The sequence below is a fragment of the Electrophorus electricus genome, chromosome 23 (genome assembly GCF_013358815.1).
Source record: "Electrophorus electricus isolate fEleEle1 chromosome 23, fEleEle1.pri, whole genome shotgun sequence".
NCBI classification, from domain to species: Eukaryota; Metazoa; Chordata; class Actinopteri; order Gymnotiformes; family Gymnotidae; genus Electrophorus; species Electrophorus electricus.
The window spans coordinates 7,605,623-7,629,315 of NC_049557.1; the positions used below are offsets into that span (position 1 = coordinate 7,605,623).

The 23,693-nt window shown below is 42.9% G+C and overlaps 1 protein-coding gene across 7 annotated transcripts in view; it reads left to right on the top strand.

The window, feature by feature from the left end:
• Window positions 1-23,693, top strand: part of fgd1 (FYVE, RhoGEF and PH domain containing 1) — a 31,887-nt gene continuing 8,194 nt past the window's right edge. Inside the window, exons 1-9 of one of the 7 annotated variants that reach the window (XM_035521994.1) lie at window positions 1-193; window positions 527-572; window positions 756-1,240; window positions 19,158-19,370; window positions 19,841-20,027; window positions 20,324-21,050; window positions 21,397-21,635; window positions 22,108-22,264; window positions 23,406-23,544. In XM_035521994.1, coding sequence (XP_035377887.1) covers window positions 1,081-1,240; window positions 19,158-19,370; window positions 19,841-20,027; window positions 20,324-21,050; window positions 21,397-21,635; window positions 22,108-22,264; window positions 23,406-23,544 — 1,822 coding nt within the window. In that variant the 5' untranslated portion in view covers window positions 1-193; window positions 527-572; window positions 756-1,080. Of the gene's footprint in view, window positions 1,241-12,168; window positions 12,609-19,157; window positions 19,371-19,840; window positions 20,028-20,323; window positions 21,051-21,396; window positions 21,636-22,107; window positions 22,265-23,405; window positions 23,545-23,693 lie in introns of those variants that run through there. The other 6 variants (XM_035521996.1, XM_035521997.1, XM_035521993.1 and 3 more) reach the window with 6 other exon arrangements.

Here is a 23,693-nt window from a genome sequence, read left to right on the forward strand (position 1 = left end):
AATGCGCACAGGAGCGGTGAAAAAAGGAGCCAGAAGGAGAGGAGGGGGTCGGCGTTTAACGTTCATAAGAGTCTGGATTTGACGGTACCGCCGAGGTTCTTAACATACAATGGATCTACAACCAGAGAAGACCGTAAGAAAAATGTACACGGATTTAAGGAGCGACAGTTAAGCCATTTAAGGAATAATTTAGGTAAATTTATTTTAGAGGACAGCAATTCAAGGACATGAAGGAGAAAATCTTCTTTTGATTTTTAGTGAAGCAGCTGAGTATGCATATTTTGAGGATCGTTTTGTCGGGAAACGGAGAAAGACCGATTGGACGCAAGTTATATGGAGACGATTATAGTCACGTGCGCAAGCCTAACTTTTAAAATGCATTTTGCTGTCTTTTCTCCACTTTTCGGCGATATAATTCTTGAATAAAAACGGCCAACAACAAGATGGATTAAGATATGAAATCTATCATTTTCCTGCGATGTCAGTAGCCTCCTAGTGTGTTAATTGTTACTTTTTTCTTTGAAAGGCTTTGGGTTTCTTCCGACACGATGACCCCAGAAGCACCGTTAGCGGTAATCTGTGGAATTATAAACTAGCAAAATCCGAAGGTTATTTCATGAAATTAGCGCTTTAGATGTGTATTATAATTTTTATATAGTGTGACGTTAAATTAAATAATTGTTTAAACCACTTTAATCGTTAATTCGCTTTAGTAATTAACTTGTTTTTCGACCTGAAATTGCCCCTAATTCCAGATAGTCTTTGATGGAGTTTTATACCGCTCAGCAGGCCGTGGATAGGATCATCCCTCTCAATCTGCCTGGCATACTGTCTGATCGCTACCGTTCCACTGTGGGATCATTCAACTTCCAGTTTACAACAGACAGACGACAACGATCCCGTGGCTACTGTTGGGACAGGCAGCTTGGCGGAGTGTCTGGAGCTGGAAGTGGAGCACTCTGAATTCCTATTCGGTGGAATTTGTCGCTGAAGCTGGAATAAAAAGCCATATTCCTGCCTTTCCTCCCAAAGAAAGATAACCACATCCTGCATCCTATGCCCGCTTAACAGCGAACAGGCATGCAGCTGAACCGACCAAGGAGCGCTCTAGTCAGCTTTACTCCACCGCTGCTGCCCTCGGAGACACACAATTCTTTTTCCAGCCAGTTCAAAACAATGCGGTTTTCATACCACATAAGCGGTGGCTTCCCAAGTCCACAGCCTGCCTTGCGGAGAATAGGTAAGTAATGATGTTGATACAAAGACAGGGTTTGGTTTTAAGCTTACATAGACTTGATATTTACATTTCAATTCATTTGCATGAATCGAATGCTTGACATTGGTCATGGAGAACAGAACATGTTCACGGACTCCTGAGCGAAGTAGCGGTGTGATCGAGATAAATGACATCGTGTGTGTCCTTGCGATGTCTTTCTGCTGGATAATGCAAATAAAAAATCGAGGGAACCCCTCTGGTCATTCAGTTTGATTGTTCAACCGGCGTCATTTCATTGTGCAAGGACACTGAGAGAAACGTGTAAGAGAATGCACTTTTGACCCCCGCGGTATATCACTAACACAGGTTGGTGTTTTACGCAGCGCAAATATGACATCTTGGTGTTAAACATGACAGGAACCTCCAGCGCAGATAGACAGGGTATGTCCTACCTGGAGAAAAACATTGCCTTTCTCATTGCCATTCTCGCTTTAAATCCCATACAGATAATTTAAAATGAAAAACACCTTGCCGAATTTAATCAGTGGACATTCGGTATGCTGTATGAATGGAGCGTTCAAATGAGTTCGATAGTTGCGTTTATGGTCCGGCCCATGCGCTTCCAAGCGAAGGTCGTCAATCAGGACAAATGAAAGAAATGCCAAAGATGTCAGACGTAGATGGTAGTCTATAACCGGAAAGTAAAAATGTCAATTTAAAAGGTTTCGTGAAAGGTCCGTGCACTGTATGCCACATAAATAAGGTCTTCAAAAAAGTCTTAAGTGAAATTGATGCAATTTAGAAATCAAATCAGGGGTCCAAACGCTTGTAACATGCTAACGATAATATTCACGTGGCCTATGCTCACAAATCAAGGCAAGAACGAAAACGGTATTGCGCCCGCACGCTTCTCTTTGCCCTCCGTTAGTGCAGCGCTGCCATGTTTGCACTTGTGTGTGTGTGTGTGTGTGTGTGTGTGTGTGTGTGTGTGTGTGTTTCTTTCATCGTCTGTCAGTTTGGGCTATTTGTTCAAACACTGCGCTGTGAAATCCAATTAAACTCTGGAGAATGGAGCATGTGTCTGGTGCGACCGTTGTGACCAGCGGACACACTGTTACCTGTCACGATGTGAGCAGGCGCTCTGCTCCAATGTATTGTGAGCTGGAGAGGAAGAAGGAGCCATTTCCTGCATGCAGGGCTTTTCTTTAAATTGGCTGTATAAATTATAGCCTATTGATTAAGAGACTGTGTGTGTGTATATAAGACATGTTTACAGTCTAAGGCTACATTTAATTATATATTAACCAGTCTTGTGGTTTTAGCCTTCTTATCTAGTCAATCACGACAGGCTGATATTAATCCATTTTGTTTGGCTGTGTGGCTGGTGCATTACATCCAGGCATCTCTCATTACATTTTATTGACTAATTGTGTGATGACAGTTTAGGTCGTTGTGCACACTGAGTGCATGGACTGACTAGTCACATATGATCGGTGGTTCTGTGAGAGTTTTGATAAATTGTAGCCCAGAAATAGCACAACCATCCCTTGACCCTCTCACCTGCTGCAGACAGGCTCTTCAGTTTCATCTGAGGTGCACACCTTTCTGTTTCTCCCTAGTTGGCAGGGGAGGTTAGTATGAGATTGATAACAGTAACATGCTTAGCAATTGTAGAAATAGTTTGCAGTGGTTAAGATCTTCGTATGCTTTCCCTTCTTCTGGCTACATTTTGGGTGAAGGAATCTGGCTGTACCACATTGAAGTGTGCTGGATTTTTGGTGGATCTGTAATCTAGTCCAAAATCTTGGATCCATTTCGCACTGGATGGGTGTGTGTCGCTGTTACACTGCCTGCCTTCCACTGAGCCCACAACTCCTCTTCTCACTGTCACACGGCTTTCACAGGACCTCTGCCATCTGTAAACTATGCTTATCTCCTCCTCCGAAGGAGATCATGACTGACTTCACCCCAAGAAAAGCAGGGCTCATTCAACCACATTTAAAGGGCCGCTCACTCCGAGTGTCTTAATGTGTAGTTCTTATGCCAGCTTGGAAACTCCAAGGAGCTCATTGGTCCACAGCCAGTTATGTCTTGGATGAGCAGGAAGTCTGTCGCACTGCTCAGCTTGGCTGTGTGAGGAGAATAACACTTGTGTGAGTAATTCAGGCCTTCTGGAGAGCTGTGGCGTGCTGGTGTACCCAGAGAACCAGTCTGTGTGTCCATATATAGGGCAGGAATGAGCGCGGATGTATCAAACTATGTCTTACTTTTGAGGGTCCCACTGTGCAAGACAGAACCACACTCTTATCCTATTAATCTCTTTTGTACATATTTCTATACAGGGCAGGCAGTGAGGAACATTAGCTTTGATGGTATAGGGGTTGGCTTACCCCAGTGTGTTTGCTGTATGGCTGTGACACTACATTGATGCCAAACATCAGATGCTGAATCAGGCTGTATTCAATGTCAGTAGTTGCAAGATAATAAATGCAGTCATCCAGCCAGTGAGACATTGGCTGAAGCTCTGTATTAAGATTAAATTTTGACTTTTCCTTTTTCCGCTCTCAGCTCTACTGAAGGAAATCTGGAACCACCTGTTCTTTGACAACGTTATTGACAAAATGAAAATTTGAAACAGTTGCTGGATTCCTCAGCCAGGACAAGGTCAGGCTGACCTCAGCTTCTTGACCAGTGGAGCCGGAACTGTGCCTTCAGTTCTGTAGACATGCCCTTTAAGGAGTATATAAACGCCCCCATAGTCATATAAAAGACATCTGGCTGAGAGATTAGATTACATAGAAGTTGCCATTTCTATTCTGTGCATGCATGTGTGGTGTTTGTGTGTGTGTGTGTGTGTGTGTGTGTGTGTGTGTGTGTGTGAGAGAGAGAGAGAGAGAGAGAGAGAGAGAGAGAGAGAGAGAGAGAGAGAGAGAGAGAGAGAGAGAGAGAGAGAGAGAGAGAAAGAAAGAAATACGTTTTGTGGTTGTAGCTCTTTGGTCATTGCATAATGGTGTGAAAACCTTTTAGAGCTGTAGGATAAATAGTTTGTAGTGTTTTCATGAATTTATAGGACACATGAATAAATTACCCATTGTCCTTTCAAGTAAGGAGCTAGATTTCTTTTCCTTTCAGATGTCATATAGTTGCCAAAAGTACTGTTTCAGTACTTTTTCAGTTTCAGTTTTTTTGTTTAGATTTTGATGCCCAAAAACCTGTATTGTATTGTGTTGTATTGTATTACAATGAATTGAGTCTGTTACACCTATAATTGCGTTTGAACTCAGATAAATATGGTTTCTGGTGTGAAAATAATATTCCTTTCTCCTCTGTACTTTAACCCCATGTGAAGACACCCTACCCTGTTAAAAATACAGAGATTTGGTCATAATGAGTTCAGCTCGTTGCAATTTCCATTTTAGTGCATTGTTTTAGAAGCCCTGCATAATATTCATTTATTGTTTATACTTCATTACTGTGGAAACGTATGATTTATGATCAGTGGGAAAATAAACATAAATCAATGGAGCAATCGCATCATGTATTGAGGAGAATTAATTGTACCGTTTCTCTAAAACATTGTAGAATTGCACTAATTGTTGTCTCTTGGCTGTTTGTTGTTTTGATTAACTCCTACAGTGTATCAGTCACTTAAATTATGTGCTGGAAATGAACACAACATGAGGTGAAAGGTGTGGGATAATTTAATCAACTCAGTGCACTATTGGGACAGTTAAGATATATTCCTCTCAGCATTCATAGATTGCCTCTATTAAGGATTGTTGCACCTGTCTTTAAGCACAGTGTACAGTGTAATGTATTATGGATGCTACAGGTAAGGTAAGATAGCTTAGAAAGCCTGATGGAAGCACCGAGAAGTTTCAGTGAAATTCAGCCCTGGAAACAAAGTGTGAAGCAGTCAGCAAGGTGAAAAAAACGCATTGATGAAGTTCTATTGTTCCAGTTGATTTATTAATTAAATCAATATCTCAGACTTTCTGATATAAATACCACAATATGCCACTTCCATATGGCTCAGAGACATCAGAGCAGATCAACATTTCATTCATATCAACATAACTGGAGAAGGCAGCTCAACTAGTTTGGTGTTATATGTCATAAAGTAGGATACAACCATGCAGCCGTAGAAAAAAAAAGTTAATTGAAGCATCCACCTCCAGACTGTATGTGGCAAATCTAGGATTCAAACCTGAATAGCAACTGCAATGCACACTGCAATACTGTGCAGCTGCTTTCAGCAGAGGGGGATGGTGCATTCAGAGTTAATGCTAGTGAGGGAACGTAGCTATCGTGGACGGCTGACAGCAATTCCAGTCACAGTCCCACCAGCTGCTGGTATAAATAGTACGCGCAGAGGTTCAGCCGGGGCTCAACCCTCAGAGTGGGACAAAGAGCAGGGTAGTGATGTCACAAAGGAGCCGGTAGAACCCACAGAAATGGAATTCCAGTGGGTGGAACCACAGATCTGTAACACAGAACTTTATTATTGTTTTCCTTTTTCTATCTTTTTGATTATCAAGTAGAACCTGAGTTAGGACTCTGAGCGGAACTTCAGATGGGCAAGGACAAAAATAACTTCCTCATAGTGTGGTGGTTTTTCCACAAAAATAAAAGCTTTGGAATTTTATGTTTATTGCTTCTTCTTTTAAGTGGGCTACCTTGCCATGTGCTCAGCTGCGTTGGTAAGGCAAGCTGCTGGAGATGAGTGAATTTGCAGATTTCTTTTCCTTTTTAGGTTCAGAAAGACAGAAATGCAAGGTTCTGCAAAGGCTGTACAAGTCAATTATGTTCTTGAACAAAGCTTTAACCTTCAATCCAAATTTTCTGGTTCCTCAGTAACCTCAATCTGCCCAACCCCCCAAAACAGCCTTGGGTCATACTTTAGAGATAGTCCCCAGCGTGCACTCCCTTAGTCAAATAAAGGTAACAGTAAGTGTGTGATGGTATCGCATTCTGCCTGCTAGCCTGGAGAGAGGGTGATTAATCACCGTGTCGGCAGCCCAGCGGATCTTTAGCAGGTACGCCGGGAGTGTGTGGGTTAGCTGCGAACAGCGTGACACTGTGTAAGGATTGAGTTTAATGGCTGTTCTGTCACATTCTGCTTTTCTTCCTTTCTTCTGTCTTCATCATCTTCTTCTTCCTCTTCTTCTTCCGGCTTCTCTCTCCCTTCTGTCTGTCTTTTTTTTTTTTTTTTTACTTTGTTTTTAAAAAAAACCCCAAAAAACCTGTCCTGTCTTTCTACTTTTAAATAGGGATATGCAAATGTATTACCTGAAGCAGTCAAGGTGAGACAGAGGAGATGGAACTTTTGTAGACTACACCGAGAAACGCTGTAGGTACTTTTCACTGAAAAGCTAGCATTGTTATTTGTATAAAACCTAGAATTGAAATGATGGCTTTACATTATGTTAATACTTAGGATGTGTGTGTGTGTGTGTGTGTGTGTGTGTGTGTGTGTGTGTGTGCGTGCATACATGATGAAAAAGTATTTGCAGCAGCTGCAGATAGAGGAGAGTAGGAAAGGGAGAGGAGTGGAGAGAGGAGAACAGTGACAAGCGAAGAAGGGAGGAGAGAATGTGACTAATTACAGTGGAAAGAGGAAAAGAGAGGAGAGAGAAGCAGGAGGAGAGGAGAGAAAGAGTGTCGCTGTGTCAGTGTGTGGAAATGCCATCTTGCCATCAAAAAGTACAGACAACGTGGCAGAGAAGAGTGAGAAAGTGTGTGTGAGGAAGACTAAGCAGAAGTCTTAATCACCAGAGAGGCCGCAGGAGAGAAATTTAACCTCCTCATCCAAATTCTCAAGTGTTTTTATCTCTTTGAGCAAGTGAGAAGGGAAGCGCTTACCCTAGAGAGGGACCCTCAAATTACTAGTGTCATTTACTATGCTTGAGAAAGTAAGTAAAGTGAGTAATTGTGTGTGTGTGTGTGTGTGTGCGTGTGTGTTTGTTTCATTGTGGAGAGTCTTCAGCCTTTGCTGTTGCATGGCAGAAAATGTAACAAGAGAAGGCAGGAAAAAGACACGTGACTCCTTAACCACACTTTATTCCACCCGAGGAGTGATGGGATAAGCTAGCATTTACACTGCTTGCAGGTCTTTAACATGTAGCATTCTGGACAAATGGGTTTCATTCAAATGCGGTCAGTAATTGCTGTCTGTCGCTGTCGGGTTTCCTGGACGAGGTAAACATCAGCTTCTGATGCGTGGGTACATCAGTGGAACCTCCCGAATCTCAGACCAGCACCTCCTCATCAGCTGGGTTCCTTTCAGACCTTCTGTGGCATACCAGGCTCTGAAATACAAAGTCAAAGATCACTGAACTAACATTCCGACCTTCTCTTAGGCTAACAAAGCAACCACATTCCATTCCAGAACACACACACACACAAATGCGCATATATATATATATATATATATATATATATATATATATATATATATATATATATATATATATATATATATGAATCCTCTCTAAGTAAGGCAATGTGTGGAAAGACTCTGGATCAGGGCTATCAAGTATCCCAGCAGTGCGATGGCTACGGTCTGCTACACAGGGCTGTTTTTCTCCTTTCAGTCATTCCAAAGTGCAACTTCACCAAGCAACATAAGAATGTAACTTCCAGTAACCTCTTCTTCAAAGAACTTGAATTCTAGTCTCTCTCTCTGTCTTGTTCTGGGAGCTGATGGTTAGCTGTGCAGTGGTCCAGACTCGCCATGGTTATCTCAGTCTCTTTAAAGCAGAGTGAAAGCCCTGGTATGCAGCAGAGGAAGTGCTGATAAAGCTAGCCATTGTAGCCACACAGTGGGTTCTCTTGGTTCTTTTGATGTTTTTGCCTTGTTCTCAAAGTAAACAGCACCACTTCCTTTTTTATGCTGCACCAGCTCTTTTTGGCTCTCAAGGAAAAAGTCTATTAAAGTTGTTCTTTGAATTCTATTTTAATTTAAAAAAAAAAAAAAACATGGGACAAGAATTTATTTTTAAATATAGAAGGAATGAGCTTCCTTAATACTATTAATCTAGCTAAATATAATTCTTTTGTTAATGAATGAAACCTAGCAGCCACCAATTTGAATGCTCTAATTCACTTAATTTGCTAATTGGTGGCCCATAAGTTTAATTCATTAGTAGCACTAATAGTACCTTGGGCTGAGAATGCAAATACCTTTACAAATCTAAAGTTTCCTTGTCTTTATGGGGGTGAGGAGAAGACAGCCCTCTGTGTGTGTGTGTGTGCGTGTGTGTGTTTGTGTGAGTTTCTTTGTGTGTGTGTGTGTGTGTGTGTGTGTGTGTGTGTGTGTGTGTGTGTGCGTGCGTGTGTGTATGTGTGTGTGTGTGTGTGTGTGTCAATAAAAGAAAGGAGAAGGACTGAAACAAACGCAGTCTTCTGGGAGTGAGTTGATAATGATAGCAACCAAACAGCTTAGTGTGCAGGGCTGTGCTCTGTCTGGCACCACTCACACCAGCACTGCTAGTCTCCGAGGCAACCAGCGCCACGGCGCTGCTAAATGTGCTCCTCTTCATTTTAACAGGTGCCTCAGTTGTTTCAGATCTCCAGTGTCCAAATGTGTTGTCCACGTGTTTGTAGCCACCTTAGTACTTAGTACTTTTAAGGTTATTAAGAGAGTGCATGACATGTCCAATGTACCTTGATGTGGATGCATAATACTGTAACCAAAGGCATTGCTCTTAAAGCAATCACAACTGGCCTTCCAAGTTTACTGGGTTTGTTTTACTGGAGATTTATAGCCTTTGTCTTGAACTATCCCCATCCCATAATAAGGAGCAGTTTTTGTGGTTTGTCAAGCAAAGAGTTCAATTGGTGATTGTCGATTGTAATACCTCACAGAGCCAGGTCTCAGGTTAGTATATTACCCTCATCACATGGCTTCAGGGTTTGTGAGGGGTGAAGTTCAGCACTTGCCACCTTTGATACGTATGACATCACAGATTTTTTATATACTGGCATGGTCAAGCAGATCACCGAGACCATCATAGATGACCAAACACCACCAAATACCAGGTAGATGCCCAGTGATTGGTACATCACATGGCAACTGGGACGTAGCCATCATTTTTTGTTCTCAGTGTCCTATGGCCATGAGAAACTCATTCCACAGCTGGGACTGAGATTTCTCAGACTCCCAGCTGTAATAATGGCATCTCTGCACTGCTAATCCATGCTTTTACCAGGTGTACCCTCATGAGAAGGATGTTTGTAATGAAATATGTTTGTGAGTGACATACTTAATATTTAAATTAATGCACTGTGATTAAGTTTCAGTTTATCTCAAGAGACTCAGAAACAGTATAACACACACTACCGGTGGTAGTTGATGAATTGCTGTACCTTTCCAGTGCAACTGGGTATGAATCATTTTCCTGAAAAACTCTACTTTCATGTCACAGTCCTGAATTCTATTTCTCTTCACTTTCAGCATGCACTCTTATGACAAGGGTATTTAAAAAATACGGGTCATATCAAGGATTTAACACTGCATTGTTTCAATAAGGTACCCATTTGTATACATCTTTTCCTGTGGCTATCTTGCATGCAGGGATCGTTACTGAACAATGTTTCAGACTCATTTAGTTCATTCACTTTTGAGCTGATGACGAAACTGATGGCAGGTCCCCATGTGTGACGTGCGTGCTGTTAATTACGCCAAGGCATTACATGTGTTTGTTGAGAGAACAGTAAAGGCGGGTGGAGCTGGGTTGTGGGCTCAGCGGGGCGACCCCATTAACCTCCAGCTCACCCAGCTCTTTCAGGGCACAAAGGATCATCAGGCCTCCCCAGCTACAGACCTTCGCTATTGCCTCAGATCCTACCCGCAAAGGGTTTTGATATGTTGACTGATGAGCTGTGGTCTGTGGTCAGAGAAGTAAAAACTGCAAGCTGCATGTGACTTTGCTTCTCCCAGGCTGGAACTTTCTTTGGTTTATTACGGTTCAGAGTGATATTGAATTGGATAGTGTTATGTGACATGAGATTTGTATATTTCTCGTTTAAAGAATATATTTAATTTAATTGAAATGCACAGCTAGGTCTGATAAAAAATATCTTATGGATGGCGATTATATGTGTGGGTTTGGGTGTGTGTGTGGGTGGGTGGGTGTGCGTAAGTGAATGGCCTGTGTAGTGGTAGCGTATTGTATGTTGCTGAGCATGAGCACGTGTGCGTGTGTAAGAGAGGCAGGAGTGGGCCGGGTGACAGTAGGCAGATGGCCCTCTCCCCAGGGAAATCAGGGGGGTAAATCTCTCCATTTAAATCCTTCAACCTGCGCCAAGGACAAATGGAGCAGCAGTACTACGGCCCCAGCAGGGGGCGATGGAGTGAGACCGGGAGGAAGGAAGAGAAAGGACATAGTTGTGTAGAGTCAGTGGCCAAAATCTGATGTCACTGTCCCTGCTGGAGGTTATTAGTGTTTGTCAGACTGAACACAGTGGCAGCGCAGGTTAGAGATGTGCTAGACACTGACGACCTGTACTGTAATCAGTACATTGTGGGATGGATGACAGGTGTACTCTGCCCGCCTATGACACCAGTCTCTCCTTCCTCTCTCCAGTCTTACGATGTCTTCACCGAGCCAGAAGCCTATCTGGAGATCCTCTGTCAGAGATCTCCATTACTGCCTCCATTTCATATCGTCTTTCACACTTCTAACACAATATGCCTTTGTCTGTCTGCTGCTTTTACATGCCACAAAGGATCATTTCACATAGATTTTTGTGAAATGGTGGTAAACAGTGTTTAAACCTTTTTTTTTTTTTTTTTTTTGTCAAAGTGGCTTCACAGTACTGGATGTCATCATTATCAGTGGCCCATATCAGGTTCTCTCTGGCCATAGAACCACATTCATTAGGCTTTAAAAGACAACAGCTGACCGAAGATTGGTTGTCCTTTAAATATGAGTCAGTGGTACATTTAACACTAGTAGTACTGTTTGTGCACATTTCAAAACCTCAGTGCAAACAGATTAACAGGGTCATGTCAGAGTTGCTGAACTGATTTTGGCTGTAGCCTATAACCAGTCATGTGTAATATGGTTTGCCCCACTGAATGATGGTTGTCCCAATAAAGGGTAAATGGTAGCTTGACTTCAAAACCCTAACACATCCTAGATCTGACCCTTAGTCTCACCACAAGGACACACATGTACACAAGAATTGCTATTAATGCCTGTAAACAGAATGTACCAAGAGATGCATAAATTAAAACATCTGTTTTTAAATTTGTCATCTTCAGATGTATTTTAGTTTAGCCAGGCCCATTTACTGAACTGCCAGGATGCTGCAGCATCTTAGAGTAGGCTACTAATCAGCCAACTCTCTGCTAAGTTTACATATGAACACATGATTTGCATATTAGTTTGCATATGATCACATGATTTCACATGCAAGTTTACATATGATCACATCTTTTTACATATGAATTTACTTATGATCACATGATTTGGCATGTGTTTACATATGATTTTCTAAGGTTTTTCCACTGCTGTTTAGTGCATGATGCCTGTTCCAAATGGTGATGCTGCAAGTTTAGTAAAGCTTCCTTAGACCTAAGATTAAAATTACACTGAATTATTGGTCTGTCACTGTAACATTCAGACTGTTACTGTTACATTTCCACTCAGCAGGGTATTCTTATGTTGAAAAAAACATTTACTGCAGCGTTACTGCTTTGTTACTACCGATATTATTTTGTTTACTAAATGGTAAATATTAGCTCTATCAATAAGCACTAGAGTCAGCCGCGACAAGTAGTCAAAACTAAAGCCTCTAAATGTGTTGTCAAGGAAACAGAGATGAGGATGGGAGATGCTCGCTGTTTTGAGGAGCGGGCGGGAACATGGGGTGGGGGGGGGGGTGGGGGGGGTTTCATCTCGTATGTGATTCCCCATGTTAAAGTGGGCTGCTGCTGTCGGCGTTAATAGGGCAGCCAGAGCGGGTGGGGGGACGTAAGGAAAAAGCATTTTATTTCGTTATTGGCGTCTTTTTGACTGCCATTATATGTTAGCAGTATAAATATTTTGTAAATTTTATTTTGTTAAAGCTCAGCCATGCGAGATTAGAATTTTGAATTTTATTCATCGAGAAAACCACCGCTGTTTTTGACCTACTGAAGATGCACTCGGTCTGCCTGGCTGTTTCATGAGGGCAGTCCCTTTCATTTTTGATTGTTTAACCTTTTAATCTCGACACCGGTGGTATAGGAACCGGCATTATTTGTAAAAGCCTTAATTGTGCTCGTTTTTTCTTAATTTCGTTTTTTTGAGGCGTGTGGGGGAATAGAGTCTCCCGTTCTGTATTTTAATGACTGGTTTCGTGTTTTGCTGCGCGATGTACATGGATAAAACCAGTGTGCTCCGGGGTAAGAGAATTCAACTTATTTTTTCCCTCATCGATGTGGTTATTTGATTAATAGATTGATGACTGCAATACAAATGGCCCAAATACAAACGCTTCTAGCGTGAATTTCCACCACGTATGAGCTAGCTAGCTACATGACCCTAAATCCGTCTGCAACATTTGGTAGCTTAGAGTTGAAATATAATTTAGAATAGAGCTAGCATTTTAGTGTGGAATTGCGTGCATCGGTTTAACCGAAATAAGGTTACAAATGCATTCCGTAAATTTGCTGTTCTTGAATATTGCTTCTGATATCAGTAGCCGCATTCCCACGTTCCATCGTAGTGATCTAATATGCGAGGTCTGATGTGTTGGCCACACCGCTGCCCATTTTCTATTTGCACGTTTCGTAGTATATTTGATTAATGTGTCTTAGAACATCTGGTCTGATTCGTACGCTGTGCGTATTTGTATTCGATCGGCTGCCTTTACAGTAGCCTCTAGAGTTGCTGCTGCTTCACCTACATTTTGCACACTGGCGCAGCATTCCATACTGCACGCGGGGTTGCAGGCAGCGATGCAGCCAGGATCTGATATGTAGGTGTGTGTGTGTGAGTGAGTGAAAAATCAAGAGAGAAATGCTATTGTGGAGAGCACTACTGCCATTGCCATTGTGGGGTCTGCATGCTACTATTACTGAATAAGAGTGATAGCTCTGTGTGGTGTGTGTGTGTGTGTGTGTGTGTCTGTGTGTGTGTGTGTGTGTGTGTGTGTGTGTGTGTCGGAGGTGGCGTGTGTAAGGGTGTATATGTGTGTGTTAGTGTTGCTATTGGCATCAGGTTTAGTAGTTTTGGCACATGTTGCAGTATTTTTTATATATAAAAAACCTGCTATGATTTCAAATAGCTAAATGTTTTGCAGGATACTAATACTGTACACACTCCCAGTGTCATGAAGTGACGTGGTGGATATGTCTGAGAACATTATGAATTCTCCACTCTGCTGCTAATTCCTCAATCTGATGTCTGTTTGAGTTCTGCTGTTTGAGCTCTTCTGAGCACACTCTGTTTAATTGACCCATTCCACAAACATCCCACTTCCTGCATCATGGAAATCACTTCAGCTTTCACTCTGTCTTTGCTGGCTTTACCTAAACTGCAGTTTTCTTTCCAAAAGATGGTCAGTTGCATTGCCAGTCCCTGTCACAGTAACATTACATGGTTATACGGTGTCATAGCTGTTATTGTGAATGACAGATCTATGACGTGCCGTGTAATCGATCTGAGAATGCTCTGTGTGATACTGACCCTTTTACTGCAGACAGCCGCGGCCCAGATGCCATAGGCAATTTATCTCATCTTGGTCATATATCAGCGCTACTGCAGTTGACTGCCTTAAGTAGTTCTTCTTCCCCAATTCTATTATTGTGGCCATGGTGGTTTTTTTTAGTATTTTTTGGTACTTGAAACGTGGAACCTATGTTTGGTATTTGAAAAGCCTCCACTATTAGGAGAAAAAAGTCGAAAAGGTCGTTCATTTGTTGACAGAGTGTCTTCACTGTGGTGCACCATCATCTTTCATGTCATGTCAGGTTGAGTGTGAGTGTCGTATGAGAGAGGGCTCACATGCTGGCCGTGTGTCGACTGTCCTGTCATTGTAGTCTGTAATGAGGCCAGGACAAAAATAGTCCATGGTTCAGAATTTTCAACATGTTTCTCAGCTCACTGCTGACTAGATATTGTCAAACACCCTCTGTCTCTGCTCAAGTGTTTTTTCCGTAGTGCTACCACAAAAGCCTCCTGTCTGCACTGTTGTTCGGAAATCGGAAATCACTGCACCCTTTTCTGCCCTCTGGCGATTTAATGGCTATAAACATTTCTGAACAAGTTTTGTGATGTGTCAAATGCAACATGGAAAACAAGTATTTCTTCTCTCTGGAAAAGTTAAATAGCTGTTTCAGAAGATGCAAGTTTCTCATGCTGCAGCAATTATGGCTATATTGCAGATACCTTTTACCATATAACTGGATCTAGTAAAGAAGCTTTGGTCTCTTGATTCAGTCTCTCAATTGAGCTACCCAGGATTCATGAAATATTCATATTAAGTCAGATAAGATGGCTGTTTTGGTCAGCAGAAGGCTGACAGTTTGAATGGCTTATTGATTTATAAGCAACTGGCAGGGCAGAAGGGTCTTGACTGTATTGGTCTGTGCATTAAGAGAAAGCCCAAATAGATCCATAGAATCACAGATAGCATCAAACAGACCTCCTGCATTTCAGATCACATGCTCAGGGAACAGACAAAATATAAGCGGAAAAACACAAGATACAGTTTGGTAATCTTTATCTGTTTTCTATTTGTGTTTTGGACTTTTCAAATGTCTGTATGTTTGCATTACTGCCAATGTAACTTCAAGATAACTTCAAGTATCTGAACATAGCCCCCTCATCTAGGTTTGAGGGGTGGCATTGCAGAGAAATAAACCCAAAGTTGGTCCTCCACATGGGGTTACAGGTCCATATTCTCACCATGCGTGGTCGTTATTGAACAAGCTGTGGAAACCAGTGGCCTTGCCTCTGCAAAAATGCAGAATACATCACAGTGAAGTGCAGAGTTTTGCTTTCACAGTTTGGATCGGACCTGTATATAGGCCGATCACCAGGACAAATGGCCCTGCCCAGTGGGAGGTGCTCTCTGCTGCGGTGGTAAAAAATGAATCTGCCCTCTGCTTAGCCAGCTACACATCCATCTCCATCATGCAGCCAGCCGGCATGCACAGCTCACCCTAAAGGGCTTTTCACCCACAGGTCTTTGGGGGGAGCATGGGCCAATTGTGTGTCCTAAACTGGGATTCTCTTAAAGTTAAACGCCCACTTCTTTACACTGCAGTGTGATCTGTATTCAGGGAAGTGTGTGTGTGTGTGTGTCCATCTCTGGATACGTGCTCAGTGTCTAGTGCCCTTGGAGCACATCCCTTTCCTACAGATTTTATCCTCCACAGCGCTCAGCTCTTTAACATATTGCAGAGCACCTGCATTCAATGGCGATGGATTTCCAGTGTGAATTTGTAAAGCTTTCAGGCCAATCTGTTAACCACATCCAAGGATTTCAGCATTTAAGTGGAATACCATTATGTAAAATGTTGGGCCTTAATGTTATACTTGTGGGTATAACTATACTGTCTTTAAAAAAAAAAAACAAGAGTCAATGTTTATAAAACTACTTTAACCAAAATCTATCCAGTTATTTCTCCAGTGCAGAGATGGGAAATAGACCACGCATGCACTGCAGAAATTAGGAATTCATCCTCCTGGAGAGCTATCTAGTTTAAGATGGGACATGACCTGTCTGGAGGCAGCTGTCCATCCTAAACAGTGATCACGCCCAGCAGGAGGCAGAGTCTGTCTGTCCCAAAACAGCAGCTCCGTCTTGCTCTCCCCCTGCTAAGCCTGCCTTACCCAGCCAGGAAGCATCTGTCTTCCCCGTGGGCCATTATGCCCTAAAGTCTTGGGTCTTGTGTTGAGTGCTACAAGCATCCAAAAACTTGCCGCGGGTCTTCAGACGATCAGCTTATTGAACTGAAATCCCTGCCTGGGGCTTCAATGCAGTGAACAGACATGGAGTTAATTTTTTTGACTAGCTGTGACCCATTAGGATTTCAGTCACAGGAGCCCAAGCCATCGGTTTTCGTGGTCTCATCTTAAGAAAGGCATAAATCTGTGAAGAGCAAAGAGGTGCTGTAATATTAGTAGTAGTGGTAGAAGTAAAGCTATCTTTAGACCTGTCTGCTGGATCCGGAAGTTTAAGCAGTGTCTTATAACTGTCTCGCATGTAGTGTGTGTGTGCGTGATGCAGGATTACTGAACATATGTGTAGCTTTCATTGGAATCTTTTGAAAGAATGATGACAAATGGGAAGAGGGAAGGGAGTTTGTTTATCTGTTTAAATGTCTGAATGACTGGTAACTGGGATGGGGGGTTGCGACTTAATGATTATGGAAATAAGTGTGCATTTTAGTCGTTCTGTCCATGCCACATGATTAGCGTTTGACTATGTGAGCTAATGGTTCATTTCTTATTTGATGAAATTAGGAAATTCCCATAATGTATGTACTTCGTAATTATTTCTGTTTAGTTTTACTTAATAGGATTGCCCATTATGTTTTAGATGCATGGCCTTCTGCATTGCTTTTGAAAAGTGCAACCTCAGCAGTGGAAATTTCATGTCTCACCTAAAATGGACTTTCAGGTCAAATGTCTGTGTAATTTTTGTATGCTTGCGTATTTGTGAAAACGTTTTTGAAGTATTTCAGAGGAAGTTTCTGAAGTAGAAAATAAAAACAAAACAAACGCAACTATAGATGATCAGTCAAGTCTGTGACCAGCCTCCAGCTTGTCTTTCCGCTCCTTTAAGCCATTTTAACGCACCATGTGGAAGTCATTCCAGCCCCACGCCTGCCCCAATGGATATGAGTGTCATCATATGGAACCAATTAGCTTTGCGTTATGAATGTAAGCCAGGTTCTTCCTGTTTTTTAAAACGGCAACATCACTCAAGCCACACAGCTGGCACTGCCCACCATCTGACCTGGACATGCCACTTTAAGAAATTCCCCACGAGATTTGTTTAACAAAAAACAAACCAAAACAAAACAAGCACAAGCTTGCTCATTTCAATATCAAAGGAAGCCTTTTATTTTGGACACGTGTTTACACGGCCTTTCCGGCCCCTGTGGACAGCATTGCTTGTTCAACGTTTTCATGTTTGTGGCACTGTTGCATAAAGGGGGAGGCTTACAGCACCTGCTTGCAATCCTGGGCATTTAGGGACTGATGGAACTGCTAAATGGGCAAATCATAAACCAGCATGTAGACACTTCAGTCTGGCATTCTTAACACACTAACCTACATAATCCGATTCAGATCCAGACAGTGACAATCTCTCCACTAATTCTCAAAACATTCCTATTAAGCTTTTAAAGGCCAAGCAAGGCAATTTGATTACTGTCTACTCGACTAACTCTGTCTATACTCTATATTAACGTAGCCAACTGCAGATAAATTATCACAGTGCTGACATCTTTATGGAACAAACACACATGAGTAATGAGATTGCAACATGGAAGCAGTTTGTATTATACATAATTTTTTTATAGATTTTGTTTTTTTAAAGAATTTAAAAACTTGTTTATCCTTTTTTGCAAGAATAAAGGAATAGTTACCTGAAAAATCTAATTTCCACAATTTTCTCCTTATCCCGGATTAGTCAAGACAGTCAAGGTTTCCTTTTTTGTCATTTTAATAGATAGCAGTATGTCATATGGTGTCAGAAACTACATAAGCACATGTTTTTGAGATTGTTTAACAGACCTGGTGTGAGGCAGGCATGTGCTGATATCAGCATGCAGTTTTCACAATGCTTAGTGCTATGAATAAACCTTCTGGACCTGTTAGATATGTGAGCTTTGTAGCTCCAGTGCAAAACTAAATAAGCAAAATTTAGAAAACAAACATCTCAGCTGACGGACTGAATTTGGGGTAAGGGCATTTTCTTTAACCAGACTGTTCTCTAAATCCTCTAATTACATGAGGGCAGTGACATGTGTTGACTAACATGTTATCAGGTGAACATAACACAGCTGGCATCATTGTATGGGAGCAGTGTGCCATAGTTCTTGTTGTCTGGACCAAAGGTGTTAGACTCTAATTCTTGAGGGCCACATCACTGCAGAGTCTAGTGTTTTCCCTGACAACATATGCGCAACAACTCAGCTTTTTTATGAGGCCTATATTAGATTAACTGATGTGTTAGCGTAGGGCACTAAAGTGCAATGCCCTGGTCCTCCTGTAACAGAGTTCCACCCCTGTACATAACCAATTCAAACTGTACAATTACTGGACCACTGGATGCAGTTCAAGAGCATCTAAAAGTAAAGTTTAAACTGGATTAAAAGATGACATGGGAACAGGCGTAATTATACTGTGTATGGATTTCCTGTTTTTTGTTTCTCTCTGAAACTACACCAGACTGTTACTGTTAATGTCTACAACTCAAATGTTAAAATCAGGCTGAAGTGTTTCTAGTGTAAAAGGGGCTTTTGCCTTATTCACCCTCTTAGAGCCATCAGGAGCCCTTTTATTAATGTTTTTAATCCAGCCTGGACTCGGTGCTTGGATTTGCGTTTGAATAGTGGTGCTTCTTTCATCTGCTGCTCTCTCACCACAGCCTAAAGTCAAGTCACAGCAGTCAGGAATGTGCAATCATAACTCCTTTTTGCCTCATAGTTTTTCCTGCTGTGTTCACACACTGTAACCAGACGGTGATGTAGTGTTCATGATTATGACAAAAAGAAAGAGAGAAAGAGAGTGCAGCATGATAATAATTATAGGCCTTGGTCACTAATCTGTTCAAAAGCAAGCTAAAAATGTCCCTTCCTTATTACCATAAATTATATACATATTAGACATTTGATACAAAAATATGGATATCTGTAAAAATTGTATTAATTGCTTGCTCTCTGTCTTTCTTTCTCCCTCTGTCTCTCAACTCTCTCGCTCTGTTTCTATTGCAGGCCCGTCCGCGTCCAGTCCTCGGCTCCTGACTAAGAGTCTGTCCCTGGAGCCAGGCCCCTGCCCAGGAGACCACGAGACCCCTCAGCGCCTCTGTTCTGATCCTGGGCCCCTGGGGCCCCAGCACTGCAATGGCACGAGTGAGAATGGGCCTCAAGACCCGCTCCCTCTGCCGCCTAAGACACGCCCACCCTTACCTGGCCCCAAGCCACAAGGTGTCCATCTCAGCACTTTGTATGTTAAGAAAAGATGCAGGTGGATGTAGGCTGGTGGATTTTGCTTGGTGGATTAACGAATGTTAACATCAAAAATGCAGAAAATTCTGGATTTGATTTTTGAAATGTGACAGGTGATCTCATGAACAAAGTACCTGAATACCATTACACTGCTATGTATCCACCCTAATTTAACACACCTGATATGTCTTATCAAAGAGTTTCTGAGTATGGTTTCTGGATGTTGTAGATTAGTGTTGGGGCTTTAGGATAAGCGCCACAGGAACTTTAAACTGTGGCACCACAGCTTCTAATTATGATATATGTCAGATTATATTATAGTATTATTAAAAGCTTGTAATATAAAAGAGGACCCAAGAGGCACTCTGGGTGCCTCACTGGGATATGTTCACATGTCACTTAACATGGCCAAGCAATAACGATTGCGGTATTGATTCTGTGTTGCTCAGTGCCCCCAAAACCACCACACCTACAGCAACCGAACACCCGCAGACCCCGCCCACCAGAAAAGCCACTCCCACCACCCCCATCTCGGCCACTCCCTGCCGACCCTCGCCAATCACGGACCACACTGCCACGAGCTGAGGGAAGCTCCTCCCCAACATGTGTCCTTTCGCTCATCGAGAGATTTGAGAGGTGGGGGACAGAGAGAGGTCTCACCACATCAGTGACTTTCACAAAGTTTAGCTGTTTAATGTACTGTAGTTGTTTACCATATATATATATATATATATATATATATATATATATATATATATATATATATATATATATATATACCGTTAATAAATAATAGTAAAATACAATATGATACGATTTCAATTAATTAATTAATATTAATAAATAAAGCTGATACCACAAAGTAATGTATTTAATATAATACAGGAATATGTCCAAAAATTCCAATTTCTGTTATTTTGTTTTATTTTTAGGGAGCAAATCATAGTGGTGCCTGACATCACTGGTGGAGTGATGTGTCTTCCACGGGTCCCCGAACCACAATCAACTGTGGGGGCTTTTATCCCGCCATCCACGGGGACCGTCCTGCCCTGCACCACCCTCCAGGGGACCCTGGATGCTCCGCTAGCTAAGGCCGAGCAGGAGCAACAAGAGGAGGTGGAGGAGGAGGTGGAGGAGGCACGAGAGGAGCATGAGACCCAGTCGGGTACCTCCTGCTCCTCCGAGAAGCGCCTCTCCACAGAGTCCGGTTACGGTGCTTCTGATAGATTGCTTGACTCCATCGAGGTAAGGGACCTCAACCAATCGGATGTCCCCTCTGAACGGCTATCCCTCCCCCCGGTGCAGACGGACGTCAAGCTGGCCAATAGGGACAGCGGCATTGACAGCATTAGCTCACCCTCCCACAGCGAGGAGCTGTGCTTCGCCACAGACGAGGAGCGAGTTGGGCATGAGCGGGAGGCATGCCCGTGCAGCTCGGCCGTCACCCTTCCTCGCCTCTCATCTTCTTCCTCGTGCGGCTGTGTGGAAGGTCCAGCAGGAGATGGTGTGATGGTGGCAGCTGAGGGGGGCGGGGACTCGGAAGGGGGCGGGGACTCGGAGGGTGACAGTGACTTGGAGGAGGGGAGTGGCGATGAAAGTGAGATGAACCCCATGGCTCTGCAGCCTCTGCCTAAAGCAGACAGACAGGACTCTGTTGAGGTGAGCTATGGTGTGTCTGGGTGCACTCAGTTTGGGAATTTACAAATAATCAATTAGGCACTGGCAATTTTGGGAAGAATTTTATTCTTATTTTAATTTGGAATTTGTGTGTAACCTTCTAGTAAATCTCCAAAATCACCAAAAATAATGTGACATTTTAAGGTGAAGCTTCGATAGCCTTCTTACAAATGCAGAGTAAAAGAATGTCAGCCTTCTCGGACGAGACAGAGCTTTCCCTACACTCAGATGGGCAGTTTAGTGCTCGTCAATGCTGAAGGCTGCAGACTGGCAAGACCCAACAGGAATGTGTGTGTGTGTGTACATGTGTGTTTCATTGTCTTTACAGCTGTCAGTCCAGCAGCGAGTATTTAACATCGCCAATGAGCTCCTCCATACAGAGAAGGCCTACGTGTCCAGGCTTCACCTCCTCGACCAGGTGTTCTGTGGGCGGCTCATGGAGGAGGCCCGGGTGCGTGGCTCCTTCCCCTGCGAGGTGGTCATGGGCATCTTCTCCAACATCTGCTCCATCTACTGCTTCCACCAGCAGTTCCTGCTGCCAGCGCTGGAGAAACGCATGGAAGAGTGGTGGGTGGGACTGGGGCGGTGGGTGGGGAGGGGGAAGTTAAGGGAGATATGGGGGTCTCGGGGGTCTACAGTCTCAGGACGGCTGTCTCTGTATCCTAACACTACAGTCTCAGGACGGCTGTTTCTGTATCCTAACACTACAGTCTCAGGACGACTGTCTCTGTATCCTAACACTACAGTCTCAGGACAGCTGTATCTGTATCCTAACAGTACTATCTCAGGACGATCATCTCTGTATCCTAACAGTACTATCTCAGGATGAACATCTGCTTCAGGCCCTAGTAGTTTCCTCTTCTCAACCAAAATGTACACATTCTCACATAACCGCCCCATCCTAGAACACGGAGAGATCACAGTGTGCAGCTCAGTACATTCCTTTGTAGATAAAAATATGCAGAGCTGGGATACAGGTGGGATGAGTGTTCTCGGCTTGACAGGCAGCTGTACCTTGACATTTGTCCTTTGCCCTTAGGGAAGCGAACCCGAGGATAGGTGACATCCTGCAAAAGCTTGCTCCCTTCCTGAAGATGTACGGCGAGTATGTGAAGAACTTTGACACGGCCATGGAGCTGGTAAACACCTGGATGGAACGCTCCTCGCAGTTTAAAGCCATCATTCATGATATTCAGGTATGGCAAGACTGCACCTACCCTGTCGTTTTCATTTTAGCTTCTGTAATGGTTATTCTGAATATGAGGAGTTATATGAGCCCCAGTCAGTGCCAAAAAGGAAAAAAAGAGAACCTCAGGCTCTCCATACACAAAGCTGTATTTGTGTCGTGGTTTTGAGTACTGTGCTGTAGTCCCGGGGCAAAATAACAGCAAGATTTACACCTGTGACATTTGTTTGATGCAGGCCAACATTACACATTGTAAGCAGAGAACTGGAACGCACACAGTTTGGCATTAGTCTTCGCAAATCCTGCATGTGTTAGAGGGCCTGGAAGCAAGTAGCTCCACACTGTAAACATGCTTAAAAATCCGCCAGTCCTGGGGATTTTTGTGAATGGTCTTCCTGCATGAGTTGGCTTCGAGCCCGCACCAGCAGAGGAACACGCCTTTTGTGTGTGGGTGGACAACAAGGATATGGGAGGGTTTGTGTCAATCAGTCAGTGGAGGCGGTGCTCTCTATGCTGGGCTGAGATGAGTAAGACTTCCACTTTTGGCAGATGTGTGAAAAACAAAGTATTTCTTGCCCACCTCGGTCGCAGATGTATCTAGTGTTAATTGGATGACACCTTGCTTATTTTACATCCTTGGCACAAGCAAAGTGCACTTGGGATACAGGTAAGTCACGTTTTGACAGGTGCCAGTGTCTAGACACCCTTTATCAGGCTTACCCACCTGTCCTGCGTTTATCCTGTCATCTGTTTTGGCATTTACAGCTTAAGTTATGTAGCAGGTTTCAATCATCATCTAATTCCTGCTTACATTGCTGGGACAGCATGATGAAAATAAACAAGTGCTTGAGTTGAGAGACTGTAGCGGTGACAACAGTAAAAGTAAGATGGATAAAACGAAACCTGTTTTATTAAAGCACTAAAGGTAAAAACGAGTGAAGAAAAACCTAAGAGGTTTTATTAGGGTAAAATGAAGCACAAGGATTTCAGCCAGGGAAGATTTATACTCGGGGCTTTTCATAACTAGGGGATTGTGATGTAAATACTTTATACAAATTTAACAATACTGATTTTTCTGTTTCAAAAAAAATACTGAATTTTCAGCTGCGTTGGCATCCATGCTCCTGTCTGTGTGTGTGTGTGTGTGGCAGAAACAGGAGATGTGTGGTAACCTCACCCTCCAGCACCACATGCTGGAGCCCGTGCAGCGGATTCCGCGCTACGAGCTCCTGTTAAAGGACTATCTGCACCGCCTGCCCGAGGATGCTGACGACTCTAAAGACGCACAGAGTGAGTGTGAGTGTGTGTGATACGTGGAGACAGTGAGCTCTGCCTTTGCTGTGCTGAAGGTGGGGGGTAAAAAGTGCTGAGCAGTAATATCTAACATTATAGTTCAGTGGTAAGAAGCCATTTTCTGACCAATAAGTTTACAGGTGCTG